The sequence below is a fragment of the Lichenostomus cassidix genome, chromosome 17 (assembly GCF_008360975.1).
Source record: "Lichenostomus cassidix isolate B80296 chromosome 17, HeHo_3.0, whole genome shotgun sequence".
Classification (NCBI taxonomy): domain Eukaryota; kingdom Metazoa; phylum Chordata; class Aves; order Passeriformes; family Meliphagidae; genus Lichenostomus; species Lichenostomus cassidix.
In genome coordinates, this window is record NC_139497.1 from 5766320 (window position 1) to 5791095 (window position 24776).

At 58.3% G+C, this 24776-nt stretch overlaps 1 protein-coding gene across 5 annotated transcripts; it reads right to left on the bottom strand.

The window, feature by feature from the left end:
* Positions 1-459: 459 nt before the first annotated feature.
* SH2D3C (SH2 domain containing 3C) lies at positions 460-24479 on the bottom strand. Of its 5 annotated transcripts, XM_085077160.1 has the most exons (13): positions 24361-24479; positions 21738-22389; positions 17293-17332; positions 6802-6930; positions 6078-6527; positions 5052-5137; positions 4520-4644; positions 3677-4254; positions 3319-3434; positions 2973-3144; positions 2130-2241; positions 1301-1507; positions 460-1166 (listed from the first exon to the last, which is right to left on the bottom strand). In XM_085077160.1, the coding sequence occupies exons 1-13, from the start codon at positions 24398-24400 to the stop codon at positions 991-993; spliced, it is 2883 nt and encodes a 960-aa protein (XP_084933286.1). In that variant the 5' UTR covers positions 24401-24479; the 3' UTR covers positions 460-990. The 5 variants fall into 5 exon arrangements, with proteins under 5 accessions (XP_084933286.1, XP_084933283.1, XP_084933282.1 ...); XM_085077157.1 differs by lacking the exon at positions 5052-5137 and having other exon boundaries at positions 1301-1504; positions 6079-6527; XM_085077156.1 differs by lacking the exon at positions 5052-5137 and having other exon boundaries at positions 6079-6527.
* Between the last annotated feature and the right edge of the window lie 297 nt (positions 24480-24776).

The window sequence follows — 24776 nt, forward strand, 5'->3', positions numbered from 1 at the left end:
GGAAGAGCATTACCAGCTGGTCAGGGAGGTGATCCTGCCCCTCTGCTCAGTCTGTATATATATACCTAAGGAGGTGCCAAGGAGGCGGACAAGGCTCTGCTCAGCGGTGCTGAGGACAAGAGGCAAGAGGCTAGAAAGTGATGCCCAGGAATTGCCACTTGAACATGAGGAAGAATTTCTTTACTGTGCAGTGACCAGGCACTGGAACAGATTGTCCAGAGAGGGTATGGAGTCCACAGGGAAGTGGGACCAGATAACCCACTGTGGTCCCTTCCAACCTGAGCCGTTCTGTGATTCTGTGACAGCACACAGCCTTCCTCAGAAGGGCTGTCATTGGGCCACTGTAGGGTCTGGGGCCAGGCGGGGCTGGGCCCCCCTGATGTGGTTACCCCCATCAGCCCTTCCCATGCTCTGCTCCCCTGGGGGGGCTCATTTAAAGGACACCCACAGGACAGGGGGTCCCCTTGAGGAACGGGATAAAAGTTTATTGTATGTAAGAACAAAACCCATGAGATATGTACATGTATTTACATGACAAAATGAATAAGCCTAATTATTTACAACAAGGACCATCCTTCACAAGTCTGTACATCAAGAAGTAACTGTGAAAACGTATTTACAAATGGGATCCAGCAGCTGTGGGCAAGACAGAGATGGAAAAAACAAAACCAAAGGGTGAGGTTAGGGGGACTGTGTAGCCATGGACCTCAGCAGGACTGGGTGGTGGAGGCTGGGGCTGGCCTGCCCAGACACTGTCCCTGTCCTTCGGGGTAGCACTGTGGACCTCTGGCCTGTTGTGTCCTGAGGAGGTGGGTGGTAGATTTGAGGTGGCTTCTTTTCCTCCTCTTTGTCTCAAAATTGCCAACCTGTGCCTCAGCACTTTTCTGGACCATCTCTCCTCCTGGTGCTGGGTGCCTGGTGCCTTCCCAGGCCCCACAGCCACTGGCAGGGCACAGACTGGGAGCTGGGGGTCTCCAAGGCCCCAGGGAGTCACAGCTCACTGAAGCGCACTGCTGGCTCCAGCTTGTGGGACAGGGCAGTGAGGACCTTGTCGAACTTCTCGTAGCGCTCAGCCTGGCTGCTCTCAGCCCCACGGCTGCCCCAGAGCAGCCGCAGCTGGAACTCGGTGCTGAAGACTTCCAGCAGCTCCGCTCTGCCCTGGAAACCTGCAGAAAGGGAGAGTCAGTTCCTGTGGGATGGGATGGCATCCCTGTGCCCGTGGGATGCTCCATCCTGGTGCTGGAGCTGCCCATTGGGAATGGGGCAGAGGGAAAGAGGCTCTGCTGTCCCCACTGCTTACCCTGGAGTTTCACCTCAGCATTGGTGTGGTAGAGCCCACCATGGTGGGCCACCATCCGTGCTGCCTCCAGGTGGGCCATGACCACCTCCACGCCATTGTCGGTGGCCTCCCAGGGCTCAGGGCTTTCTGTGAGAGCCTCATCCCGCTCCAGGAGGGTCACAAGGGGTATGATGTGGGGAAAGGTGGTGTTGGTCAGCGGCGGCCCTTCTGGAGAGAAAAGCACTCTTAGGACCCTGCATGACCCTGTGACCCTGTATCCCCCTCCCCATTTCCCTGTGGAGTGCTTGTGTGGCCACACAGTGCTGTGAAGCCAGGCAGCCACTGCGCTCCCAGGAGAGGCTTTAAGGCTCAGCTGAACACAGCAGCTGCTGTGTCTCTTCGATCGCTGTGCCTGGGGCCATCGCCTCATCCAACACCAGCTCCTCCCAGCCAGGCTTTCTGGCTGTGTTGGGAAGGGAAAGCTGCTGTCCCTGCTCAGGCTGCATTTCCCAGGGCTGCAATGAGGAGGTTTGCAGACCACAGGGCACTGGCCATTAGAGAGACATGGCTTTTCATCTTTCCAACTGGCCGCCCTGTCCCTTGGTTTGGCACTCACCACCATGTGAGCACGAGGGTTTGGCTCAGCTGCTTGTTTTATTTAGTTATGAAATGCTTCCTTGGGAAGGAAGGGGCAAATGAGGCCAGACAGGCCCTGCCGGGTGCTGGGGCGGTTCAGCAGCCAGAGGGGAAGTGTCTGGCACTAACTGGGAGAGGGTCAGAGCTCCCAGTGACGCCCAGACAAAAGTGGGAATGAGAAGGCAAATGAGAGAATGCAAGTTGCTCCTGTTACCTTTCCCTTCATTCAGGCTCTTCAGAAATGGCTTAAGCTTCTTCTCATAGAGGATTGCACCCTCTGTGTGCCTCTGCCGCAGCACCATCCAGGTCTGCTCCAGTCGGGCAATCTGAAAGGAGACAGGGCAGGTGGAAGGTGCTGGGGGCAGCACAGCTTCAGGGCACCAAGCTCTGCGCTCACAGGGAGCACAGCCTAGAGCCATGGCCCCCAGCCTTGTACACAACAGTGCCTGCTGATCCTGGAAACAGCCTCCTCCACTAGTGCTCATGGCCAGAGACAGCACATCCCTGGCACTGAGGCTGTGCTTAGGATTTCTCCCCCTGCCCGTGCCCCAGGACAGCAGCTTCCCCGCATTGCAGCGGCCTTGAAGATGAGATGCAGGGAGGGGGCAGCTGTTCCACCTCCTTTGTGCAGGCAGGAAGCAAGACTTCCCAGCTGGGCTCGATTTAAAATTGAATTTTAATCTCCTTTCATCTTCCAAAGGGAGCAGTGTGGCCCGGAGACGCTGCTGCCACAGCCTTGAGACTGATTTTGTATTGTACCGGAGGGCAGATTCATTTCCTCCCAGGAACACAGCCCAGCACAAAACAAAAAGCCCAACCACCGAAAAACAATTGGATCCTGGCAGGACTGGGCTGTCTGCTCCGTGGAGGGGATGGCTCTTCCCCTTCCCTGCTTGCATCCCAGCGGATGTGGCCCCATGCCTCCTACCCTGGGCATGTTCCCCTTTCACCCATCCCAATGGCTGTTGGAGCCTGCAGGACACAGGGAGAGTGATGCATTTTGAGCAAGGATGCATTTTGAGCCCAGCCCATGAGTATTAAAGGACCATCCCCATACCTGTGTCATTTCCAGGGCATTCATCACAGCTGCGAAACTGAACATGTTCCCCATGGTGCTCTTCAGCTCGGCAGCCAGCTGGATGGTTTTGTGGAGCAGGGCTGCCCGCTCCTCCGTGCTGCCTGTGCAGCCCAGGATGTCCACGGCAATCATGATGGACATGGTGTGAAACCTGCCAAGGGGTAAGACACAGAGCGGGGTCAGCACGGGGAGGGGGGATGCTCTGAGGGCTCAGACAGGGCTTCTCCACTCCCCACCCCTGTGCTGGACTGGGAACACCCAGGGGAGCTGGTCCAGGCCGTGCAGGGCAGCCCGGTGGGCTCATCTCAGCCGTGCTGTGCCGTACCGTTCCAGCAGGTCCAGGCGGAGCTGGTGGCCGTGGGGAAGGGTGAGCAGCTCCATGCCAGAGCTCACTCCCATGAGCCGCTGCATCTCCACCGTCACACCCAATATCCGGGCGACCTGGCAAGGAAGGTGAGAGCTGATTAGATCTTTTTTAATTGAGGAGAGGCTGAAGTGTCCTCAGGCAGCCTCTTGCCCCAGCCCAGCCTCTGCCTGCCATGGCTGATACAGCATGGCAGAGCCCAGCAGGGATGCCCCAATGCTCAGGGGTTGCCTGATGTTCAGGGATGCACTGATCCCTGCCAACCCAGAACGATCAGAGGGCAGCAGTGCCCCTCCCTCTCTCCTGGCCTTGGCCGTACCAGGCAGTCCACTTTGGTGATGTGTTTGGCCAGTGTCTTCACGTCCACCTCTGCCAGCAGCTCTTTGACCTTCTTTAGCACGGTCATCTCCAGAGGTTTGTTCTCCAGGGGGATCAGCAGGGACTGGAAGGCGGCAGGGTTGAAGGAGGAGGTTGTTTCCATGGTGGGGGGCACAAAGCTCACAAAGTCCGGCTCTGCTTTCAGCCTCTGCCCTGCCTCTGCTTCCCCAGAGCTGTTCTCCACAGTCCCTCTCTGTCCTTCCTCCACCTTTAGCCTCTCCACGTAGCTCTTTGTTGGCAGCTGCTTGGTGTCGTGGGCTGGCCGGTCCCTGCTGATGGGTGAGGTGGGGTGCAGCTGGCAGTAGTGCCCCGTGTCCGGGTCGCTGTAGCTGTTCACGGAGGGAGAGGGGGAGGCGCGGGCGTACCCATGGCAGGGAGTTGAATGGGAGCTGTGGGCAGGGTCTGGCAGAGGTTTGCTGTTGTTCCCATGGCACAGTTGGGGTTCGCTGGACCTTCTAATGACCGGGGAGGCTGGGGTGATTCCAGATGCTTGGCAGCCATGTGGCTTTAGCCGTGTGACTGTAGGGAGCAGAAGAGACACTTAGCAGAGCCTGGAGATGCACACATGCATAGGGATTGTGGATATGGCAGCCCAGGGACATGGGGCTCAGGGAAAACCCTGCTGCCAAAACAGAATAACCTGGTCCCAGGACAGCTGCACAATCATGCAGCTGAGGTCCTGTCCCTTAGGTCACCCTCCTCAGGTCCCTGCATCATAACAGTGCCAAGTCCATGCTGATCCACAACCACACTGTCCCCAGAGGGATGGAAGGCCAATTCCTACCTGTGCTGTAGGCAGGTGATGCTGGGTTCTCAGAGATGGGAGACATTGGGGAGTGCAGGTCTTGGATCTGGTCCACGCTGACAGCACAGTTGCGAATGATGTCTCTGTGGTGGGGCAGGGACACGCTGGGGAGAGGGCAGAGGGGGCAGGTTAGTCCCTTAAAGCAGGGCCTGAGCAAGCACAGAGGGGCTGGGATGAGGGTTTGCTGCCCCAACACCTCCCTTGGATCATCACCTCCTTACACAACTACCTCTAATAAGAGCTGGAGCAGTGAGCGGGCAGTCCCTGCAGCAGCTGGGAGCATAAGGGGTCACTACCCACCGGAAAGTGCCTGGAAAAGTGTTGGAAAGTGCCTGGAAATGGGACTTGGGAAGTTGCATAACAAGCAAGAAGGTCTTGGGCTGGTGGGGCAGCAGTGGTGGTGTGATGCAAACCCTGTGTGTCAATGGTGCTGCAAAACATGCTGAGTGCAGGGAGAGTTGCAAGGAGTTATGGCAGGTAATTCACTGCCCTTCCTGCCATGGGTGAGAGCTGGCTGGGCTGCTGTGATGTGTTTGGTCTTGAACACTGTGCCTCAGCAGTGGGAGGAGGATGGGACAGCAGTGGTGGTGATAAGGGATTTGGGGAAAATGTGAGTGAAGAGGAAAGACTGATGGATCTGGGCTCTTCTTCTGGAAACACATATGCTCTTCTGGAAGTCTGAGTGTTTTCCTTTTCCCAGCCATAACAGTTGGTCGCCTGTTTTCTGCTGGCGCGTCCTCACCCTGCCCTTGGGCTGAGAAGGTCGGGGTGGTGAGAAAGCAGCTTGGCTTAACAACAGGCTGTGTCCTGCTGGAGGCAGGAGTAGATGGGTCTGCCCTTGGCTGCTGCATGTGAGGATATGTGTGTGGCCCTGCCTTCCCTGCAGGGCTCTGGGCAGCCTGGGACTGCCAAAAGTGAGCCATACAAAGGAAGTCTCCTCCTCCACCTCTGGAAAGCCCAACTGGCCAAGGTCAATGTGAGCAGCTCAGCTTTGTGAAGGCTGTGATCCAGGGCCTGTGCAGACTCCATCAGCACAGCCCCATCAGTCTCCTCCTGCCCATCAGGCTTTCAGCTCTGCTTGGTAACTCCTTGCAAACACTGAATGGAAAGAGCTCTGAAACTAAAAGGGCCATTCAAAACCAAACAACAAACGCTGTCTTGGTGTCTGGGATTGACTCTGCTCTCATGTTTGCCTGGGAAAGCTCAGCTCCATGGCTCTAACAAGCCCTGACATGCTGGTAATCCTGGACTGGGTGATTGTAAAACACTCTCTGGATTCTGGCCTGCAATGCTAAAGTCATGTCTGCTCACTGGGCGTCTGCTGCCATAGCTCAGTGTGGCTGGCAGCCAGCCTGGGAGAAAACCCCAGTTCCAGCTGAGTACTGGTTCTTCCCCCCATGCCTCTGCTGATCTCTTTCGTCCATCCTTGATCCCAAACCTCTGCCCTGCACCCAGAGAGCAGCGACTGAGCATGGCCCTGCCTCATTCCTGAGGCTGATCCTCTGCTCAGCTGAGCTGGGATGAGACTGCATGCTCACCTGGTTGGGCACCCCTCAGCCCTGGTGATTTTGTCTGCAGTCAGACCATCTGTCATGGTGATGCTCCTCCTCTTGATGTGCCCCCCTTTCTGGTTGGAAGGGCTGTGGGGTCCCCCATGTTTCCCGTTGGCCAGCCCATAGCTGGCTTCCAGGTAGCGCAGGGGGAAGGTGCGGTTGATGGGGCAGTAGATGATGGCTCCACTCTGCTCAGAGATGGCCTTGCGGTTGCCCACGTAGAAGCGGACGAGGGCAGGCACGTTGTCAAAGCTCTCCTGCTCAAAGAGATACTGCACACGGGTATGGCCATCGCTGGACTTGACTGTCACCTTGTTGATCTTGAAGTGGAGTGCCTCGTTGCGCCAGCGGCATGTCAGTACGTAGTCGCCCAGGCTGGTGAGTGAGTCACGGATGAGGAAGTCACCATTCCTCTGCACAAGGCTCTCGGACACCTGGCAGGGGGACAGAGCACAGCTCAGCCACAGTGGATGGACCATGGGGACCATGAGTAGATGCTCTGCTGGGGCATTATTTGGGGCACTGGTTGTTTCCCTTGCCTCTGGTTCTGAGCCACAGGAGGGCATTTGCTGGCTAATGAAGGCTAATGAAGCCCTTGACCAGAGGTTTTGCAGGAGGAAAGGCTGGTGGTTCAGTGTGGCCTTAGAGTGCTCTCCCACAACATTCCAAGTAAAGGGTTCCCAGAGCCACCCACCTTCCCCTCCTCACCTCCCGGGGGATGCGGCCGTGGTACCAAGCGTGGCTGCGCAGGTCAGTGCTGCTCAGCTTCAGCTCCTCTTCCAGCTCCTTGTGAAGCTTCTCTGGTGATGAGTCGAGGATGTATTTCTCCTTGGAGAACTGTACGGGAGAAGAGAGTGTCAGGCAGTGCAGCAGTGCAGGGACTGGGGAGGGAAGGGCTGGCAGGATCCCCACGTGGGGGCTGTGGCACCTGCCAGGAGCAGAACTGTCCCCAAAGGCCAAGTAACTCAGCTGTGTGTGAGGATTACTGCTTGTGGCAAAGGATGTGGGTAATGTGCCTGTTGTCACTGGGAGCACTTGGAGGGTCTCCTGGTGGCATGTCCCTATTGTGCCTGGCCTGGTGTGCTGCCCCTCTGCCCCAGCTGAGAGCTGAGTGTGGCTGGGCAGGAGAAAACCTGCCTCAGCTCCCCCTTAAACATCTCTGTGGCTGAACTGCCATGGGAAGCACTCTTTTGGGAAGCAACCTGCATTATTGCTCCTCCTTTAAACATCCACCATGGTTTCCCTTCCAAAGGGTTAACTCACTGCGTTTAGCCTGATGGCAGCATGAATAGTAATGACAAATGTAAAGGGAGCCTTCTGCATCGAAATTAGCTTTTAGAAATTAGCTTTTACTGGCACTGGTGCACCTGAGCCTGGAGGATGCAATTTGCCCCCTCCCTTCCCCTGGAGAGATAAGGGATGATGGCATCATGTCTCTCTGTTGGCTGGAGCCTGCCTGCCTCCCTCCCTGCCTGCCTCTTGGCCAGCATTCCCAGAAGGCTGCTGCCAGCATGGTGGAGCCAGTGGATGTTTGGGGAGGTCAGCACAGGTTTGGGGTTCCTGTGTGGTTCACATGAGGCTGGTTCTCCTGGCTGACACAGCAACTTTGAGATGATCCTGCTGTGGTACTGACACAGCTGAGCAGTGGAGCAGGGCCAGGGGGCCAAGACTCCTGGGTTCCCTCCACATCCCAGATGTGTGCTGTCCTGAGAGGGGGATATGTGTGCCACTGCCATGGACTAAGAAGCCTGGATAGGGCTACTGGGGTGTCTTGTTCCTCTGCTCCCATGAGTGAGGGTGGGTGGGTGGCCTGGCTTGCCACTGGTGGCAGTGCCAGTGTGAGGAGGCACTGAGGGCTGGCCCAGCTCCTTGGTGCCTGTTGGGGCAGGATGCTGGTGATGTCTCGGAGGACAGGCATGGGCTTGAAGCTCTGCTGACACTGCCCTGGCACTGCCAGAGGAGCAGACTGGCACTTGTGGCTGGCCGTGTGTAGCAGCTGGCTCCCCAGAGCACAGGAGGCTGCAGCCCTATGCCAACACACCAGGGACCTGCCTCGGAGCTGACCCCTTTTCCCAGTGCCCTCATCCTCTGTGTCCTGTATTGATTCCCTCTGCTCCTCTACTGGCTATGAGCAATGCAAAGTGCAGAGCACTGTGCTGCTCTCCTGCCTTGTACCCACTGCTCTCAGAGTGTTCCCGGGGCTGCACAGAGTCCCTGATCAGGATCCTGACCCCAGGTCTCTCCTTCACCAGGGTAGATGTTCCATCCCTCTTGGTAGCTGCACTGATAAGCCAAACCAGGCAGAGATCCTGTCCTGGGGACCCTGCTCCAGCCTGGGGAGATGGAAGGAGACAGTGGCAAAGGGCCTGTGCACTGGACTGTGGTACAGGGCTTGCCCTCACCAGCCTGGACCTGCCCTTATTCCTCCCTTCCCAACTCTTGTCAAGTCAAAGGTGCTGGGAGAGGGGAAGCAGCATATGAAAAGAGTGTGGATTGAACTCTGACTTGCTCATCCAACTGTGTTTATTCTCCCTGTGAGAGGGTCCCGTTGACTGGAGCTGCAGGCATGTGTGGATTGTCCCCCCCGTGACCAAGGGCTGCAGGGAGCTGAGCACTTGCTGCTGCTCTGGGCCCTCCTGGAGACAAAGCCACCCGGTGTTGCTGAGCCCTATTAAAAATAAATGGTAGCCAGCGGATGCTGCAGGGGTCCGGCTGCCTCCTGGGGGGCCCAGGCCGAGCAGATGCCGTTTCCATGGCGACAAATCCATTGCCACGGAGCAGGCCTGGCTTGGCCGAGGGGTGGTGGAGGACCCTTCATTGCAGCATCCTCCCTGTGACAGAGTTCCCCCCAAATTCTGGGGTACCAAAGGACCCCCCCTGGAACCTCTCCTGTCTATGCAGGTGAAAGCCATCAGTGCTCAGCTGAGAGCGGTGTGAAGACAGCTCTCCCCCCACCACCCCTGGAGCAGGGATTAGTGCCTGTTCTGCTCAGCATTGTACATCTGGGTTTTTCCCCAAATCCTCGCCATGCAAATGTGCAGGATAACAAAAACACAAGCCCAGCTGAGCAGTGCCCCATGTCTCTGAGCCCAGATTTGGGCAGCAGCCGGCTGCATCCATGCCAGGAGCCATGAGCTAAGCTAGCAGGAGAGAACAGGAGGTTTGGGAGAGACAAGGAAGGTTTTGCATCTTGCATATGGGGGAGGGAGCCCAGTTGTGAGCAAAGGGTGCCAGGAACCACCTTCTCCAGCCATGTGGCGGGCACTGTCCCTTCAGCTCCTTGGCTGGGCAGTGAGATCCCACCTGATTTGCATGGCCACCAAGAAGCCACTGCTTGGAGTGATCACAAGGCTATAATGGCTGGAGAGGCAGCATGTGATTGATTATGAGGAGCCCTTTTCCTTGTTGTGATGTGACTCTGGGACTGGTCCTTGTTGCGAATCTCTCTCGCTATTCCAACATGCTACCAAAATCACCTGTCTGCTCCCCCTTCTGTGTGGGAACTGGGCCCCCCACAAGCCCTTGGTGTCAAAGACCCCTGTGTTGTGGAGGGACGTGTTTCCTCCTGAGCCCCTCAGCAGCGCTCGAGTTTCCTCCGCTCTGTCGGGAGCGTGTCTCAGAGGAGCCCAGCTCGCAGGCTGCCAGCTGGCCAGGCGCCGAGGCGCTGGCAAGGCCTGGCATGGCACGGCATGGCGAGGCGGCGTGGGCCAGCCGGGCGCTGTCAGGAGCGTGTAAGCGGATGTCTGAGCGCCGCGCTGAAGAGGCAGCGCTTGGCGCTCTCGGCCGTGCCAAGGGAACGGCTAAAGATGCACGGCCCCATGTGAGGTCTTGCATACTAGTGGGTTGGGTGTGGGGAAAAGCCTTGACTGCCATTAGCATCTGGCTGGAGTGAGTGGTGCTGGGCTCCTGCGTGAAAAACCTCAAGGCATCTTCCAGCTGAGCAGGAAGAAATGGGGATTGGAGTGGTTTTCCAAACCAGCCGCACCAGACAAACCAGCTCAGAAGCTGCCAGAGATGATGCCAAGCTCTGCTTGAGGAATCCCAACCAGCAGCCAAGCTGGCTTGGCTGGAGAAAGGAGAGTGCCCCGACGGGCTGTTTCACAGTCCTGGGGCTGGGGAATCCTCTGGAGCAGCTATGCAATGGGGCAGCTGCCATGAGAAGGCAATTCCTGAGGCTCTCCATCCCTGCCTGCTTCCCTGACTCTGCTGCTTTCTTGATGGAGGAAGTGCTTCCAGTCCCAGCTCAGTGGCAAGGACTGGAACTGGTAGTGGAAGGGCAAGAGCTGTGAGGATGGAGGGTGCTGGTGGCTGTGGTGTGTGACAGAGCAGCTGTCGCTCTGCCTGCTCTAAGGAGAGCTTCAAAGGCTGGTGTTTGGCTTTCTCTCCTTGCAGAGGTAATCTTACGAAACCATTCTGCTTTCCTGCTCTCCCCTCCCAGATCTGGAGGAGTTGCAGATGAGGATGAAGTCAGCTTGGAGAGCAAGGTGTACTCTCACCCCACCCTGCTGATAACATCTGACTAACCCCAAGGCACCAAGCACATCTGTTCTCCCTCCTGCTCATGCTGCCTGCCCTGTGCTGGGACCCTTGCTAGGGAAATCCCAGCCCCTTGTTGAGTTCTTCACCCCTGCTCTGGCTGCTGGAGCAGCTCTGGGGCCTGGGAAGCACACCTGTGAGGAAATGGAGTAACAACCCATTGGGAACAGGTGTCTGGGGAGAGCCACAGATTTGCATGAAGGGTCTTCTCTGCTTCCTCCACACGTGGCAATGGGCTACTTCAGTGATGTATTTTAGAACAAGCACCCGTGCTGAGCATCACAGCAAACCCAAGAACCATTCTGCCTGCTTGATGCAGGACTGTTCAGGTACCACCTAAAAATCGTTACTCCACCCTGTGTGACCATGAGAAAATCCCACCACAAACAACCCCCAGGTTGTTATGGACTTGCTTTCAGCCTGCATGTCCTGCTGTGAGCCAGTCTGTCCTGCTGATATCCATATGGAAAAGAAAATCACTTGTTCCTCTATCCTCTCTTGCAATGACTCTAAGAACCTAAATAACCTCTGAGAAGGCATCAGCCAATCTGCCCATCCCATAGTTGACTGAGGCATCTCTTGGGTATGTCACAACTCCATTAGCTCCCACTCAAGGCAGATCTTGGCTCAAGATCTTTGTTCAGGAGTTCAAAGCCCTTCCTAGGGCTAGTCCTGGCTACCCTCAGGCTCTCCTCTCCCCTTGCCTGTGCTCCTTTGTGGCAGCTCTGGAGGAATTCTGTTTCACAGGCAGGGGTGGGGTGCAGCTGGGGTTGATGGCCAGGAACATCTGGGTGCTCTAAGGTGGCACAAGCACCCCAGGTTGTGTGGTGGGGTGGCAGAATGTGCTGCTACTGCTGCCCCAAGGGAGCAGGTCTCCTATGCAGTGATGGTGTGTGTGTATACACACATTTCCATCCATCTATATATTACTTATCTCACTCCAAGACGGCGGCAGCGGCTGCTGCTGCATCCCTTTTCGGAGCTGCTATTGGCCAGAAATGATGTCAGTGCTTCCCAGGCTGGGTGCACCGCCATTGGCGGTGAGCAGGGATGCGGCTGTCAGCTGGAAGCGCTCCAGTCATTCATGGGGACTTCAGTGTGTGTTTGCTGGGCACGCTTGGACACAAATAGATGGTGAAAGATCTGGCAGAGCCAGGTGAGCACTTAGGGCTTCACTTTTAACTCTTTCTGGGGTCGGGATGAAGTGCCCTTCATCCCCTCTCGCATCCCTGCACTAGAGTCAGACGCTCACCTGTCTCTCCCTTGTTCTGGCAGCAGCTGGCTGAAAGCACCTGCTCACCCCCTGCAATGTGCAGCCCAAGGGCACGTCCCCATATTGCTCAGTGGCCTTTGGACAACTGGGAAAAGCTCTGCTGCTTTTCCCTTTTCACCCCCACTGGCAATCAAAATCCCTGGCTTTGCGCTGAGATCAGCCGCAATCATGACAAGACTTGAAATGCTGCTTCTGGGCTCCTTCTTACCCAGAATAATCTCTAAAGCTCGGCACCTACCTCACTCAGCAGGAGTACTGAATAAGACTGCCAGCTCTCTTGGCTGCTGGCTCCCTTCTAACTTGCAGTATGCTACAGCTCATGCTTTAGACTAGAGCCTGCTTAGCTCCTGCAGTCCTAAACACCTTTGCTCTTGAACTCACTAAATGAGGGAACCAATTCCCAGCACCATGCCCTTCCTGTGCCAATGCCAGAGTCCAAAAATAGGACATCTAGACTCATGCCCAGACAGTGGCAGTGCTGGAAGCACCACAGGACAGGTGACAGATGGGTCCCAGCTTTCTCCCACCAGTCAGACCTGTGCAGTGCAGCACACAGATGGAGACCCGGGCCAAGAAGCTGCACGTTCATCTGGGCTCGATCTCCCTCCTGTGCTCAGTGATGCTCCGGGCACGTCACCTTTTGTGGGATGCTAAATGCTCCCCTTCATGAGGTCTGCTGCAGGTGACGGCTCCCTTCAGAGACTTTTCTGCCTGTCAAAGCGCCGCTCCGGCGGTTGTGGCAGCTTTGGCTGCGTGGCCCTGGCTGCAGAGGGGCTGAGCTCTGGCCGCCGACCCGGTGCTCGGTTCACCCCGCGCTCGCTGCCACCTTGTCGAGCGCAGCCGGCGCGCTGCCCGCACCAGCTCCGTGTGAGCGGGGACACCGCGGGGCTCCCCGGGGGGGCTACCCCACTCTCCAGCGCTGTACCCGGGGGTCGGAGCAGCCCCCGGCGGGTGCGCGGCCGGAGGTCCCCCGCGCGCTCCCCTCCCGCTGCCCCCGCCACCTTCCCCACGCGTGCGGCTGCCCGGCGGCAGCACGGGGGCTCCGCGCCGAGCGCGGGGCAGCCGGTGCGGTCCCGCCGCCGCCCCCGCTCACCTGCACCTGCATGAAGGAGCCGCGGTAGAAGCAGCAGGCGGCCGCGGACAGGGCGCTCCACAGGCTGCACCGCTCCGTCATGGCGCGGCGCGCCCGGCGGGGGCTGCCCCGGCCCGGGCTGCACCGCCGCTGCCTCCGCCGCCGCCGCCGGGCTTCAATTTCAGCCGCTTCCCCGATTACCTCATCCCTTGTCGGTGGCGAGGGGCGGGCACCGTGCGGCAGCTCCGCCCCGGCCCGCCCCGAGGGGCCGCCCCGGCTCCGGGGAACAGGGGAAGCGGCACCTCGGGGGGAAGCGGCACCCCGGCTCTCTGCGCCCTGGGGGGAACTGGGAACCAGCTCCTCCGAGGGGAACCTGCACTCCCGTGCCACAAAGGGAACCAGCATCCCTGAGGGGATCGGGCACCGCGGCTGCCTGTGTCTGAAGGGAAGTGGGAAGCAGCTCCCCCGAGAGGAACCGGCACTCCCATGCCGCAAAGGGAACCGGCATCCCTGGGGGGATCAGGCACCCCTGGAGGCAACCGGCTACCCATGCCTTGAGGAGAACCGACAATCCTGTGTTGCAAAGGGAAGCAGCATCCCTGAGGGTATCAGTCACCCCGGTTGCCTGTGCCTTGAAGAGAACCGGCACCTCTGAGGGCACTGGGCATCCCTAAAGGGAACCGCACCGCGGCTGCCCATGCCCTGAGTGGGACTGGTTCCTCTCAGGTGACTCAGCTTCTCAGAGGGGAACAAGCTCCCCTGAGGGAAACCAGCAACCTTGCTGCCAGTGCTCGGAAACTGGCTCCTCTGACCAGGGGACCAGACACCCTGAAGGGACCCAGCACCCCTTTTCTCCCCATCCCAAATCGGCCTGCTCTCCCCAGTGATGTTCATGGGTCAGGGGTAGCCTTGTCCCCTCTTGCCCATCCTATCTTCCTTCACCCCCACGAGGTGATACACCTTTCTGGGGCAGACACCAGTGCCCATCTCACACGGTGGGAAGCTGGCTGCCTGCTTCCAGCGTAGGCTGTCTCCGACTCGTGTTTAATTAAGGCTCTGCTTTGGTTTAATTAAGGCCACAGTATCACTTATGGGATGTGCAAGGCAGCACTGATGACTCAAAGCATTGCTCCAGCCTTGACTCTTGAATAAATCCCCCCAAACCCCTGCCTAAACTCACTGCTGGCGGCTGCTCTGCGTTGGGAACAGGCAGGGGCTCCCCCAGCCCCAGCAGTGACAGGGATGCACACCTTGCTGTTCTCCCTCCACATCTGTCCTGCACTGCACAGCCTGGATTTGGCTGTGCTTTGGTAACTGGGGACTTCACCCTCCCATCTGCAGAACGTGTCCTGGCCCAAGGACCCCCATGCCTCCCGGGCGATGCTGTGACCTCGGAGAGGTATTCCTGCTGCCACCGACCACAGAACCCTGCAGCCTTCCTGCTAATTAATTCAAACGAGCCCCTCGCATCCCCAGGCAAGGAGACAGCAGCCGGGGCTGATGAGATACAGGTCCCTGCTTGAGCAAGCGGCTCTTCCGCGCAGAACAAAGAGCTCGGAGGCGCTGGCCGGGCTCTCACTCTGCCCCTGGTTTTGCAGGGGAGAGAGGAGATGGGAGAGCAGTGTGGCTGAGCAGCAGGACAGGGCTGAGGCGTGGGAGAACTGGTGGCAGCATGCAGCCTGCGGGCAGGGAACATGGAGCAGCAGGTGCTCACGGGTCCCATGGGTGCCTGCAGCCCCACCAGCATGGGCAGGGAGCATGGACTCTCCTCCTCGCCTCCTGCCTGGGGCTGAGGGACAGAGCAGATGGCACTGTGCAGGGACATGCTGCTCCAAAAAGATGCGACGGTGAATCATCCTCCTGCCAAGGCTGCTCCCCCGTGACGGGCTCCATGGTTTCCTACTGAGGCTTTCACCGACAAGTGAGCGAGAGCCTCATGGGGTGCTGCAGGGTGAAGTCCTCCAGCTGTGCCTGTGCTGCCCCTCCTCATAGGGAAGCTGAAAACCCCTGACTGAGCTCTCATGAGGACATGTGACAGCTTTACTGGTTGCAGCTCTCCCAAAGGGTAATGTCTTTCTGCAGCTCCTTCACCTGCACAAAGGCCAAAGCTGGGCTGGCTGGGATGTTGAAATACAGAGCTGGGCATGTAGATCCCCAGGCAGCTTGGAAACACCAACCCTTAGGCTATTATTAAAGCACATTAATTACCAAGTGCTTATTGATCCTGGCTTTCCAACCTCCCTCTAGCTCCCGGTTGCACCTCTAATCAGGCCAGGCTTGGTGATAGGAGCACCAGCCCTGGTTGTTTTGCAGCTGAAGCTCAAGGGCTGATGTTTGGCAGATCCTTGGGGCACACCTGGACACGGGCCTGCCTGTCAGCCCTTGCTCATGAGGGCTTTGCAACACATCTTCTCCCTCTTCCTGACTCTCTCCTTCACTGGCTCTTTTCTTCCTGTCTTTCCTTTGCTCACCCCTCACCAGTGTTTCCCCTCTAGCTTGTTTCCCTCCCAGCTACAGAGACCAGTGGCAGATCCCAGCCCCATTTCCCTTGCTCCAAAGGCAGGCACAGCAGCCTCCTTCCCACCCTGAATCCTGCAGGACCAGGGGCTGAACACTGCCGGGTGCTGAGCACCCTGCAGCTGCATGGGCTGCCAGCCAGGCATGGCGCCTGCAATCAGCTGGAGTGTCCCTGTCATCCCGGTCACTCACACTCCAGATAATTACTTATTTGACTAAAATAGCTGCTGTCACTGCAGCCATCAGTTGCTTCCCTGACCAAAGGGAAGTGGCGTATAAATCACAGCCCACAGGCTGTTTCTGAACACCACTGGGATGGATGAGAAATAAAGGCCAGATAGCTCAGGTCCAGGGTCTGACTGGATGATAGGGAATTCTCCTGGCTCACCAAAAATAACTTGATCCCAAAGGCAGAGCCTTATCCATTGCTCCCCAATGGGAGCAACCTGTATTGTTTCTGTCTATTAAATCATGAGCTATAAAATGTGCCCATCTCTGGGTGCACACATTGACAGTGCCAGGGAAAACACCCCAAACCATTCTGTTCCTGTTGCCACCCCTCCTTGCCGTCACAGGACTTGCCTGTGTGAGCAGGAGTTTTCCTGCACATCTTGAGGTCCCCATACCAGGGTCTTTCCCTGCAAAGGCTGGTGTATTGGCTTTGCAGGGGAAAATGAGCTCCATCACAGCCACACCAAATACACCCAGTCAGAGCTTTGTTGTCCTGGCACATGTCCCATTTCCAGCCCTATGAGCTCCCATTCTGCCAGTCCCACGTGGCTTAAGGGCATGGAGAGGAGAACATCCCACCCAGGGGATCGCTCTGCTACACATCAAAAACCTTATCTGACCCCAGTGCCCAGAGGCTGCCAGACTTGGCATGTGGGGTCCCCATTAGCCCCAAGGATGGACCTGCAGAGAGGTGACCCCTGTTGGGAGCAGCAGATGAGCTCAGGGTCCAGCCAGCTCAGTCCCAGGCTTGCCATTTGGTGCTGCCACAGGGGGTTCTCACATTTCCATGTCTGGCTACAGCCACCAACAAGAGCCCCAAGTCCAAAAGATGAAGGTACAGGGCTCTGTGCTAATTAGACCACCCAAGCTGGGCACCTCAAGCCACTTCTCAACAACCACATCTGCCCAGTGGCAGACTATATTAGATCCCCAACTGGGCAACTGGACTCAGGAACTCCATTCTTCCTTAAACAAACATCTCAAAGGCCATGGCATGGCAGTGACCACCCTGTCACTTCATTGGGTTTCAGTGTCCAAACCTCACAGCATCCCTGCCACTGCTGCTCTGCGCCTGCCCAGCACCCATCGTGCCAGCAGACTCCTGCAAAAGGGCCACTCTCCTCCAGAGCCAGGCGCCTCACTAATGAATTTCTGGCCAGACATGAAGAGTCCTCAGGAATGTTAATAGTTTGCTGGAGAATAAGCAAGAGATTTGGAGAGATTTACACCAACTTTCATGTGACAGCCACGAAAGTGGCTCAAACCCTTCCGTTTCTTTACGTGGGGGCGGAGGGAGGAGGCTGCGTCTGTGGGCGTTTGCAAGAAACTGGGAACATGAAATGCAGGCAGCTCCTGTGGGAACAGCATTGGGGGGACCATGTAGGGTCTGTGTTTCCTTTGCCTTTCCTGGCCTTGCCAGAAATACCTTCTAGGGCCAAAAAGAAAGCCCAGTGGGGATGAGGGATGCAGACTGAGCACCCACTGGTGTAGGACCCGGACAGCCCTACACCATCCCCTCTCCACCCTGGCACCCAGCTGGGACAGGTTGTGATCACATTCAGTGTCTTACCTTCACGTATTCACTGCCAGACTCCAGGCCATCATGGTGGCTAAAAGGAAAAGAGACAATAAAAATACATAAGTAAAGGGCAGTAAGTCATGACAGTCAAGTCAAAGGCGGTGGTGGCACTGCTGGGGGAGCAGGGGTCTGTGCCCCTTGTCTTGTCACAGCGCCGAGAGCATGGTCATGGTTTTGGGAGAGGTTCCCAGGGCCCCAGCACTGTTCCTGCCTGCTCTGTGCCCACTCTCAGCACAGGGCTTATCCTCCCTAAGGCGATCAGGGGAGAAGGAGGCCTTTTTAGAGGATCTCTCCCCAAATCGGCTTGGGACCGTGTGAGTTGAACCCGGGAGACCCAGCAGCTAGGCTGGGGTCCCCGCAGGTCACAGTGCTGGGGGATACATGCCAAGATGGGAGCCCTGTGCTCTGTTCCCTAGCAGAGCTGCATTCCCAGTAGGCAGCTGTTGGGACAAGCATTTCTGACTGTATCTATGGCCTTGTTCAACCCTACAGAAATCCCACTGAAGCCAGGGCTAAACTGTGACATCCTGACTGGGACTGCCTTTCATACTCTTGTAGGTCCACGTATGTGTCTGTATGGAGACATTCAAAGGGAACAACAGAGAGTTCAAACGGAGAGAGGCTGTAGCAGCCTGAGCGGGGATGTGCTACCTTGAGGTCTCACCTTTCAGAATAAAACACAAAAATCCAGATGTCTTTAACCAGAATCCAGAAGCTGTAGCCTCCCCAGTGCCAAGCTTCAGTATGGACATCCTGCTGCTTGCCAAGGTTGCTTGCCTGAGCACGAGGCAGCAGCAGAGGCCTGGGGATGGCAGGCTGCCACAATAGGACAGGCAACTGCAACTAAGGAATAACCAAATCTGAGGTCATCATAGACCTGGGGTGTCCCTTCCCTGCCAGGAGCCCTCACCAGACATATAGTGGGAACTGGTGAGGGTCCTGCACACAACCTCCACCTGGGACCCACACTGGTAGCATCCCTGGGGAGCCAAATTCCTCTTCTGTGTCCTCCCTCCAGGTTGAGGGTGGTGCCTGGTGGCCTCCCAAAGGGAAGCAGAGATAGCAGAGGCAACCATTGCCAGACATTTTTCCACTGGATATCTCCCATGGCATTACAGTGGGTTGTGACAGGATCTGCATGAGCCCCTTACAGTGTCCAGCTCCAGCCCTCCAGAATACAATTCCCACTTCTGGAACCCTTGGACATGTTTAACAAACATGTGGATGTGGCATTTAAGGACACGGTTTAGTAGTGAACATAGCAGGGCCAGGTTGACATTTGGACTAAATCTTAGAGGTATTTTCCAACCTTAATGATTCCATGATTCTCCAAGCCCACGCTGCAGAAACCGCATCCCCTGCTGTACAGCTTGGGAGGGGAAAAAGGGGCTGGAAATCAAGCCCATACTTTTTGGGGGTAAAGCAAATAGCGGAGCCATTTGGGAGTGGGGATAGATGCAGACTCCCCTGGGCAGCTGTGGCTGCCTGCCCGCCCCGGCGCTGCCTCTCCAGCCTGTTTGCCTTTCACACGCTGCAGAGCTGCCTGGTGCTGCGAGAGCCGTGAGAAAAACCGGCAGGAGGACGGGGGGCCTCTGGGCAGGAAGTCGGGAGCATGGGAGCAGCTGGGAGACGCTGCAAGGGCCCGGGCAGGAGAGGCCCCCGTGCTGGGGAAGGGCAGCAGCTGGGGCCGCAGCCCCCCTGGTTCTGCACATTCCTGGAGGAAACGGCATTTTTGGGGGCAGACGAGTGCCTGGGAGAAATTCCAGGGCTGCCTTTGGAGTGCGGCCGTGGCTGAGCTGCTGGGACCCGGAGCTACAGCAGTGGTATTGGGGAGTGGGGGTTTGGTGGGGTGGCTGCTCCCTTTGGGCTCAGGAAGGCATCACCGTGACTTGCAAATGTGCCAAGCTCCAGGCTGGCTGCTGGGAACAGTCCCGGAGGATCCTGTGGGTCCAGCCCTGCTTTGAAGCCCAGGCTCTGTTTGTCTTGGGACACTGGCGCAGGCTGTACCCCAGGAGAACCAAACTTGGGCACCATGTGCCTCAGTTTCCCCCTCTGTAGAACTGCCTCCAGAGAGGTTTGGCTGGCAGTGTCGCCAAAGTGGTCTGCAGGGAGGGTCAGGCAGTGCCCTGCAGGAAGCAGCGTTTCCCGTGCCTCACGCATGGCCGTGTGCACAGGGAAACCAAGTCATGTCCGCCCTGTGACATGCCAGCGGCCATCTCCCGTTAGTCAGAGTGTCTCTGCTGGAGTCACGGCCACCGCCTTGCTCTGAGCAGCTCCACAGGCTGGGTGCCACTCCCTGTCCCACCGCAGCACAATTTTCCCCCCTTACAGACCTTATTCTGGGAAAGCCCTCCTGCGTATGAGCATCCTCAGCCCATCCTGTCTCAGGCACTGTGTGTACCAGGGATACTCAGGAGGGACCAGGTGAAAATGTGTCCCAAGGCCATGTTTGCTCCACACCAGGGAACATGCTGCTGCCATGGCCTGGCAGGAACAGACTGTCCCCATCCCCAGGGATGTGCCTGCACAGGAGGAAGGGCTGGGGCGCAGCATTATCCCGGTCCCACTTCCGCCCACCCGCCCCACAGCAGGGCCTGGCCTTGGGATGGCTCTGGCAGATGGCTGCTCCCTGAGCCAGGGGCTGTGGCAAGAGGCTCCAAGTTAGAGTGTGGAGTGGCAGAAATAACCCTGATGCCAGGACCTGCTCTGGTCACTCTCGTGCCTCAGTTTCCCTGGCAAGCAGCAAGGCTATACCCATCATCAGGGAAGCCCCACAGGATGCAAAAAAGCATTTGGTCCCCCATTTTTGGGAACCCAATTTCACATTGCCCAGATTCAAGACACCCAGGTGACCCACCCACATCCCCCTGCTGCTTGGCTCCCAGCCACGCTGGCTTAGGATCTAAGTAATTTCTGTGAGACAGAGAGTCTGGGTGAGCCCTCTGCACCCTCCTCGGGGACCCTCTGCCACTGCTGGGGCTCTGTGCTCACTGAAGGATGTGGCAGTGCCACCAGCCCCCAGACCTCCGAGCCTCTGGCCCCCCGAGCTGGCCACAGCCCCTGGCGCCGGCTCTGCTGCGGTTTCAGCAGCTCTTTCCTTGAGCAAACACCACCACGGGCCGGGGGCCTCGGCAGCCGAGCAGCGGCTCCGGCATCTGCGTCGAAGTTTTGTGCCCGCCCCAAGCAAAGCCCCTTCCCAGCCTCTCCCTCCCCATCCCCTCCGCTGTGCCGGGCTGCGAGGAGTGGCCGGGGGGCCGGGACCCCTTACCTGCCCTGTCCCAGGCTGGGAAACCTCCTGCCCACCGCTGTCATCGGCCCTGCGGGATCCAGCGAGCGCCTCTGCTCCGGGATGGGGAGAAGCTCTCCCGCGCTCTCCCGCCTTGCACTGAGCGTCGGGACTTCGGGGCGCGCAAGGCGGTGGCGGACCCTCCTCCTTCCCGTCCCAGCCCTCCTCCGGCCCTCCCTTCGCGCCCGGCAGGAATGTGTGGCCGGCACAGCCCGGCTCCCACCGCCGGCACGAAATTCTCCTCCTCACCCAGCTCCGGGACCACCCGGATCTCCCGAAGGCTCAGTACCAGGAAAAAGGAGCCTCCGGCCCCGGGGCGGTACAGGGGGAGCAGGGGCATCAGGGGCTACTTGAGTGCAGAGAGAGGACAGTCAGGCCAGCGAAAGGGGGAGAAATGTTTTCGGGATAAATTTGGAGTCGCCTTTGCGTGTGTCCCCAGTCCCACGCACCCTGCTGGGCTGGGGTCGCATTTGGTCCTTTGTGCCCAGATGCCCTGGCACAGGGAGATAAAAATCCCTCTGGCTGATTCTGAGATCAAAACCCTCCCAAAAATCCACCCCTCATGTCAGAGGGCTGAGCTTCCAAATTCCCCCAGAGGGGGAGATTGTGCCTGGAGTGGGGGATTTGTGCCCAGAGTAGGTGTTTACTGGCAGGTGATGAAATGGGGACAGAGTGTCTGGTTTCAGGATTTGCCCCTGTGCCTTGGGAGAGGCAGTGCGGCTCGGGAGAGGGGGAAAAGATAGAAGGGGTGGAAAAGAGGAGAGTGAGGCGGAGTAGGCTGTAACAGTGCTGGTCGGACCTCTCTGCAGCACATCCTGGTGCTGGAACGCAGCCGCCGCAGGACAAAGAGATGCTGGGGCCGAGCGGGGCTGCGAGATGTTTCCACCCCGTCCGGAAACAGGAGGGAGCAGAAATCCCACAGGAAACTTCGTTCCCATGGAGCCGCTGACCTGACCATGCTCCAGCTGTGCTGTCCCACCGGCCAGGTGCATCCCGCTGGCACTGTGGCCTGGGGGGTGAGGGGGAAGGCGACAGGGACGGGGACGACGACATTGTGGTGACGCTGTTGTGTCCCAGCCCCCTCCTCTTGCCCTGGGGCGGCGAAAGGGGGGTCTTAGCAGAAGGCAGAGCAAACCCAATGGTGCTGTACCTGTCTGGGGAGATCTTGTCAGGATGCTCTTGTCCCTTTTCTAGCAGATTCCCGTCAGTGGTCTCTGGTCCAGCTACTGAATCAGGGCTTGTGGTTTGGCTGGGGTTTGGAGCCAGGCTGGAGCTTGGTGCCTCTGTCCCAGGGCAGGAGGCATTCCCCACAGGCTCCTGGTCTGTCCTGGCCATTGCTGCCTCCAGAGTGTCTCTGGGTTCAGGCTGTTCCTTCTCCTGGTCTGCTTGTCCAGCAGCTGAGGGTGAGTCTGTGCCTGGGCCAGGTGTGCCGGACATCTCAGGGCCTTTGATGCAGGGGAGTGGGGCTGTCTGGGGGGTTTTGTTGCTGGGAGTCCCTTTCTCCCGGCCGTTCTGGCTACTCTTGTCTTTGCCCAAGTTCTTCCCTGTCTTGCCCAGGTTCTGCCTGGGCATGGTGCCCATGTGGCTGTACATGTCCGATGATCGGGCGTAGGGGCCAGGGCTCTTGGGCACGGTGTTGAGATCATCCTGGATGCTGTCAAAGGGCTCCTCCAGGAAGCCGTGGGGAGAAGGGAGATGCTGCCCCAGACTCTCAGGAGTGCTGGGGACTACGGACACACGCCGGAAGGTGAAGGAGCGGGGGATGCTGCTCAGGCTCCCAAAGCCTTTGAACTTGAAAAACTCTGGCAAGGAGAGAGGAGAGATGAGTGTGGGGTTACTGCTGGCACAGTGTGATGATGGCGTCCCAGAGCCCCTGGGCCTGGGTTGGGGTGGGCATGGGACACTGTGCAGCCTGGTGTCACTCTGTTACACCCATATTTGCAGTCCTAGCTTGGCATGATATCCCTGTGGTCTGGGGTGTATGTGATGCTGATTGGGGCATCTTTGCTGGGAACCCGGGAGCTCTGCCCTGGTCCCTTGGGGAGCAAAAGTTTTCAGTGCCATGGCAAATCTAGCGGCTGCATCTCTCCACCACAGCTGAGAGGCGGAGAAAACACCCAGCCCTGGTGAGCAGGCAACTCTAGAAATTATTTCAAATCTCTTCCTCCCGCCCTCCGCCTCCCTGCTTCCCCCGGGGGACTCTGGGCAGGGCTGTGCCCATCCCCACAGCCTCAGGGCAGCCCTGCAGGATGCAGGAATGGGACACACGGCATTTCCCCAGGGGATGAGGGTCCTGGCCACACACGACCTGCCCACATGTGCATGTCTCGCCAGCACGGTGGAGCAGGAACAAGCCACGGGCGCTGCCGCGGGCGGGAGATAACCTCCCCACTTCCTCACCCGGCACCTCGCCACCACCTGCAAGTGCTGAGCACGAACATGTTCGCCGGAGAAATATTTATAACTCCGGCGGGCGGCTTTGCATTTCACACTTCAGCCCCAGCTCGGCTCTGTGTGCCGCTGCAGCGCAGCCTCGGATGATGCTGGTGCCGGTGCCGGTGTCAGTTCCCAGGGTGAGCCCGACTGTGGCCGCTGTGCTGTCGAGCAGCGTTTCCCTGCCTGCCAGGGTGCTGTTGGGTGCCTCCGGGGGTTTTGCAATGCTGATGCCGCTCTGGGGCTCTGCAAAGCTCGGCAGATTTGCCGGGGCAGGAAGCGACATGTTGCAGAGGTGCTGAGCAAGGACCGAGTGTCCGGGGCTGCTCGGCCCTCGGATTCCCACCTGCAGCCACCGTCCATGGGGTCTGCAGGGCATCCCTGCAGCTGGACAGGGCGAAGGGGCTGCAGCAGCCCAAAAGCCCCTCTGCAAGGCAGAAACCTCATGGCCTGAGTGCACTCAGAGGCAAAACTACTTTGCGCTAAACATCCCCTTGCAGTCCAAGCATCTTCTGCTACCTGCTCCTCCTGGGGCTGCTGCGAGGTGGGAAAAGCAGCTCTGGGGACTTTCCCTCTTTCCCCACCACTCCACCACAAAGGAAAATCCCATCTGGGATGGGGCCGCGGGTTTGGCCAGTGGAGGGGTCCCGGGGGAGCAAAGGGACTGGCCCCCCTCTGGCGTCGGCCCCGCGGCAGGAATGCAGAGAGCACAGCCCAGCTCTGGGAATGGGGTGAAGGCCACTGCAGCCTTCCCCCGGGGCTCCGGGGGAAAGCTGAGGTCTGTGAGAAAGTGCAGAGCTCGCTCCCGGTGGGTACCGAGCACTTCCTCCCAGAAGAGCCAGTGGGAATCCATTCCCAGGCTCCCACCCCGGCTTCCCTGTGTTGCCCCTGTCCCTCTGCTGCAGGAGCACCCTGTGGTGAGGGTCCTGGCCACTCCAGCCCCCAGCACCTGCTGGTACCATAGCTGTGCACCCTGAAGGTTGTGATTTGAAGAGTGAAGACCTCCAAGCCTTGCTGTGCATCCCTCTGGGCACATCCCAGCATCCAGCACAGGGCTGGGCTGCGGCAGACTGGTCCCAGTCCCAGCATCCAGGTCCTGAGGCAGCACCCAGCCCTGTGGATGGAAACCCCCAAAGACCCTCACCCTAATGAGTTTCCTAACGAGAGCAGAGCCTGTCACAGCTCCAGACATCCCAGGATGGGATGACCTGCATAGGAGTGTGTGAGCACACACTCATACTCACACTCTCACTCACACTAACTCTCACACATCCTCCTCCCTGCTGGGCTCTCCAGGTGAGCACCCCATTGCCCACCCACCCTGTCCCGTGCCCACTTACTGAATTTCTTTAAGCTCCCTCGTTTCTGGCCCTCGGCCATGGCTGTGCTGCTCAGAGGCTGCGGGGACTGAGAGGGACAAGTTTATAACTGTGAAGCCCTTCCCTGCCCGCTCCTCCCTTCCTGCCCCCCCTCCGCAGTCACTCATTGCTCGCTCAGCGTTTCCTCCTCAGTGCTGTCATCTGCTCCCAGCCCCTCATGCTGTCTCTGCCCGCCCTCATGCTGTCCCCACAGTCCCTGCAGTCCCTGTGGCCGCTCACACCTGCCTGGCACCTCAGGGGCCACCTCTGTGCCCCGGGTTGGGGGTGTCTGGCAGATGTGGACACCGAAAAATCCCAGGTGCCAGCTCTAGAGGATGATGCTAGCCCTACAGCAGTGTGACAGCCCTACGGAAAAGGGTACCAACCCTATGGAGGAG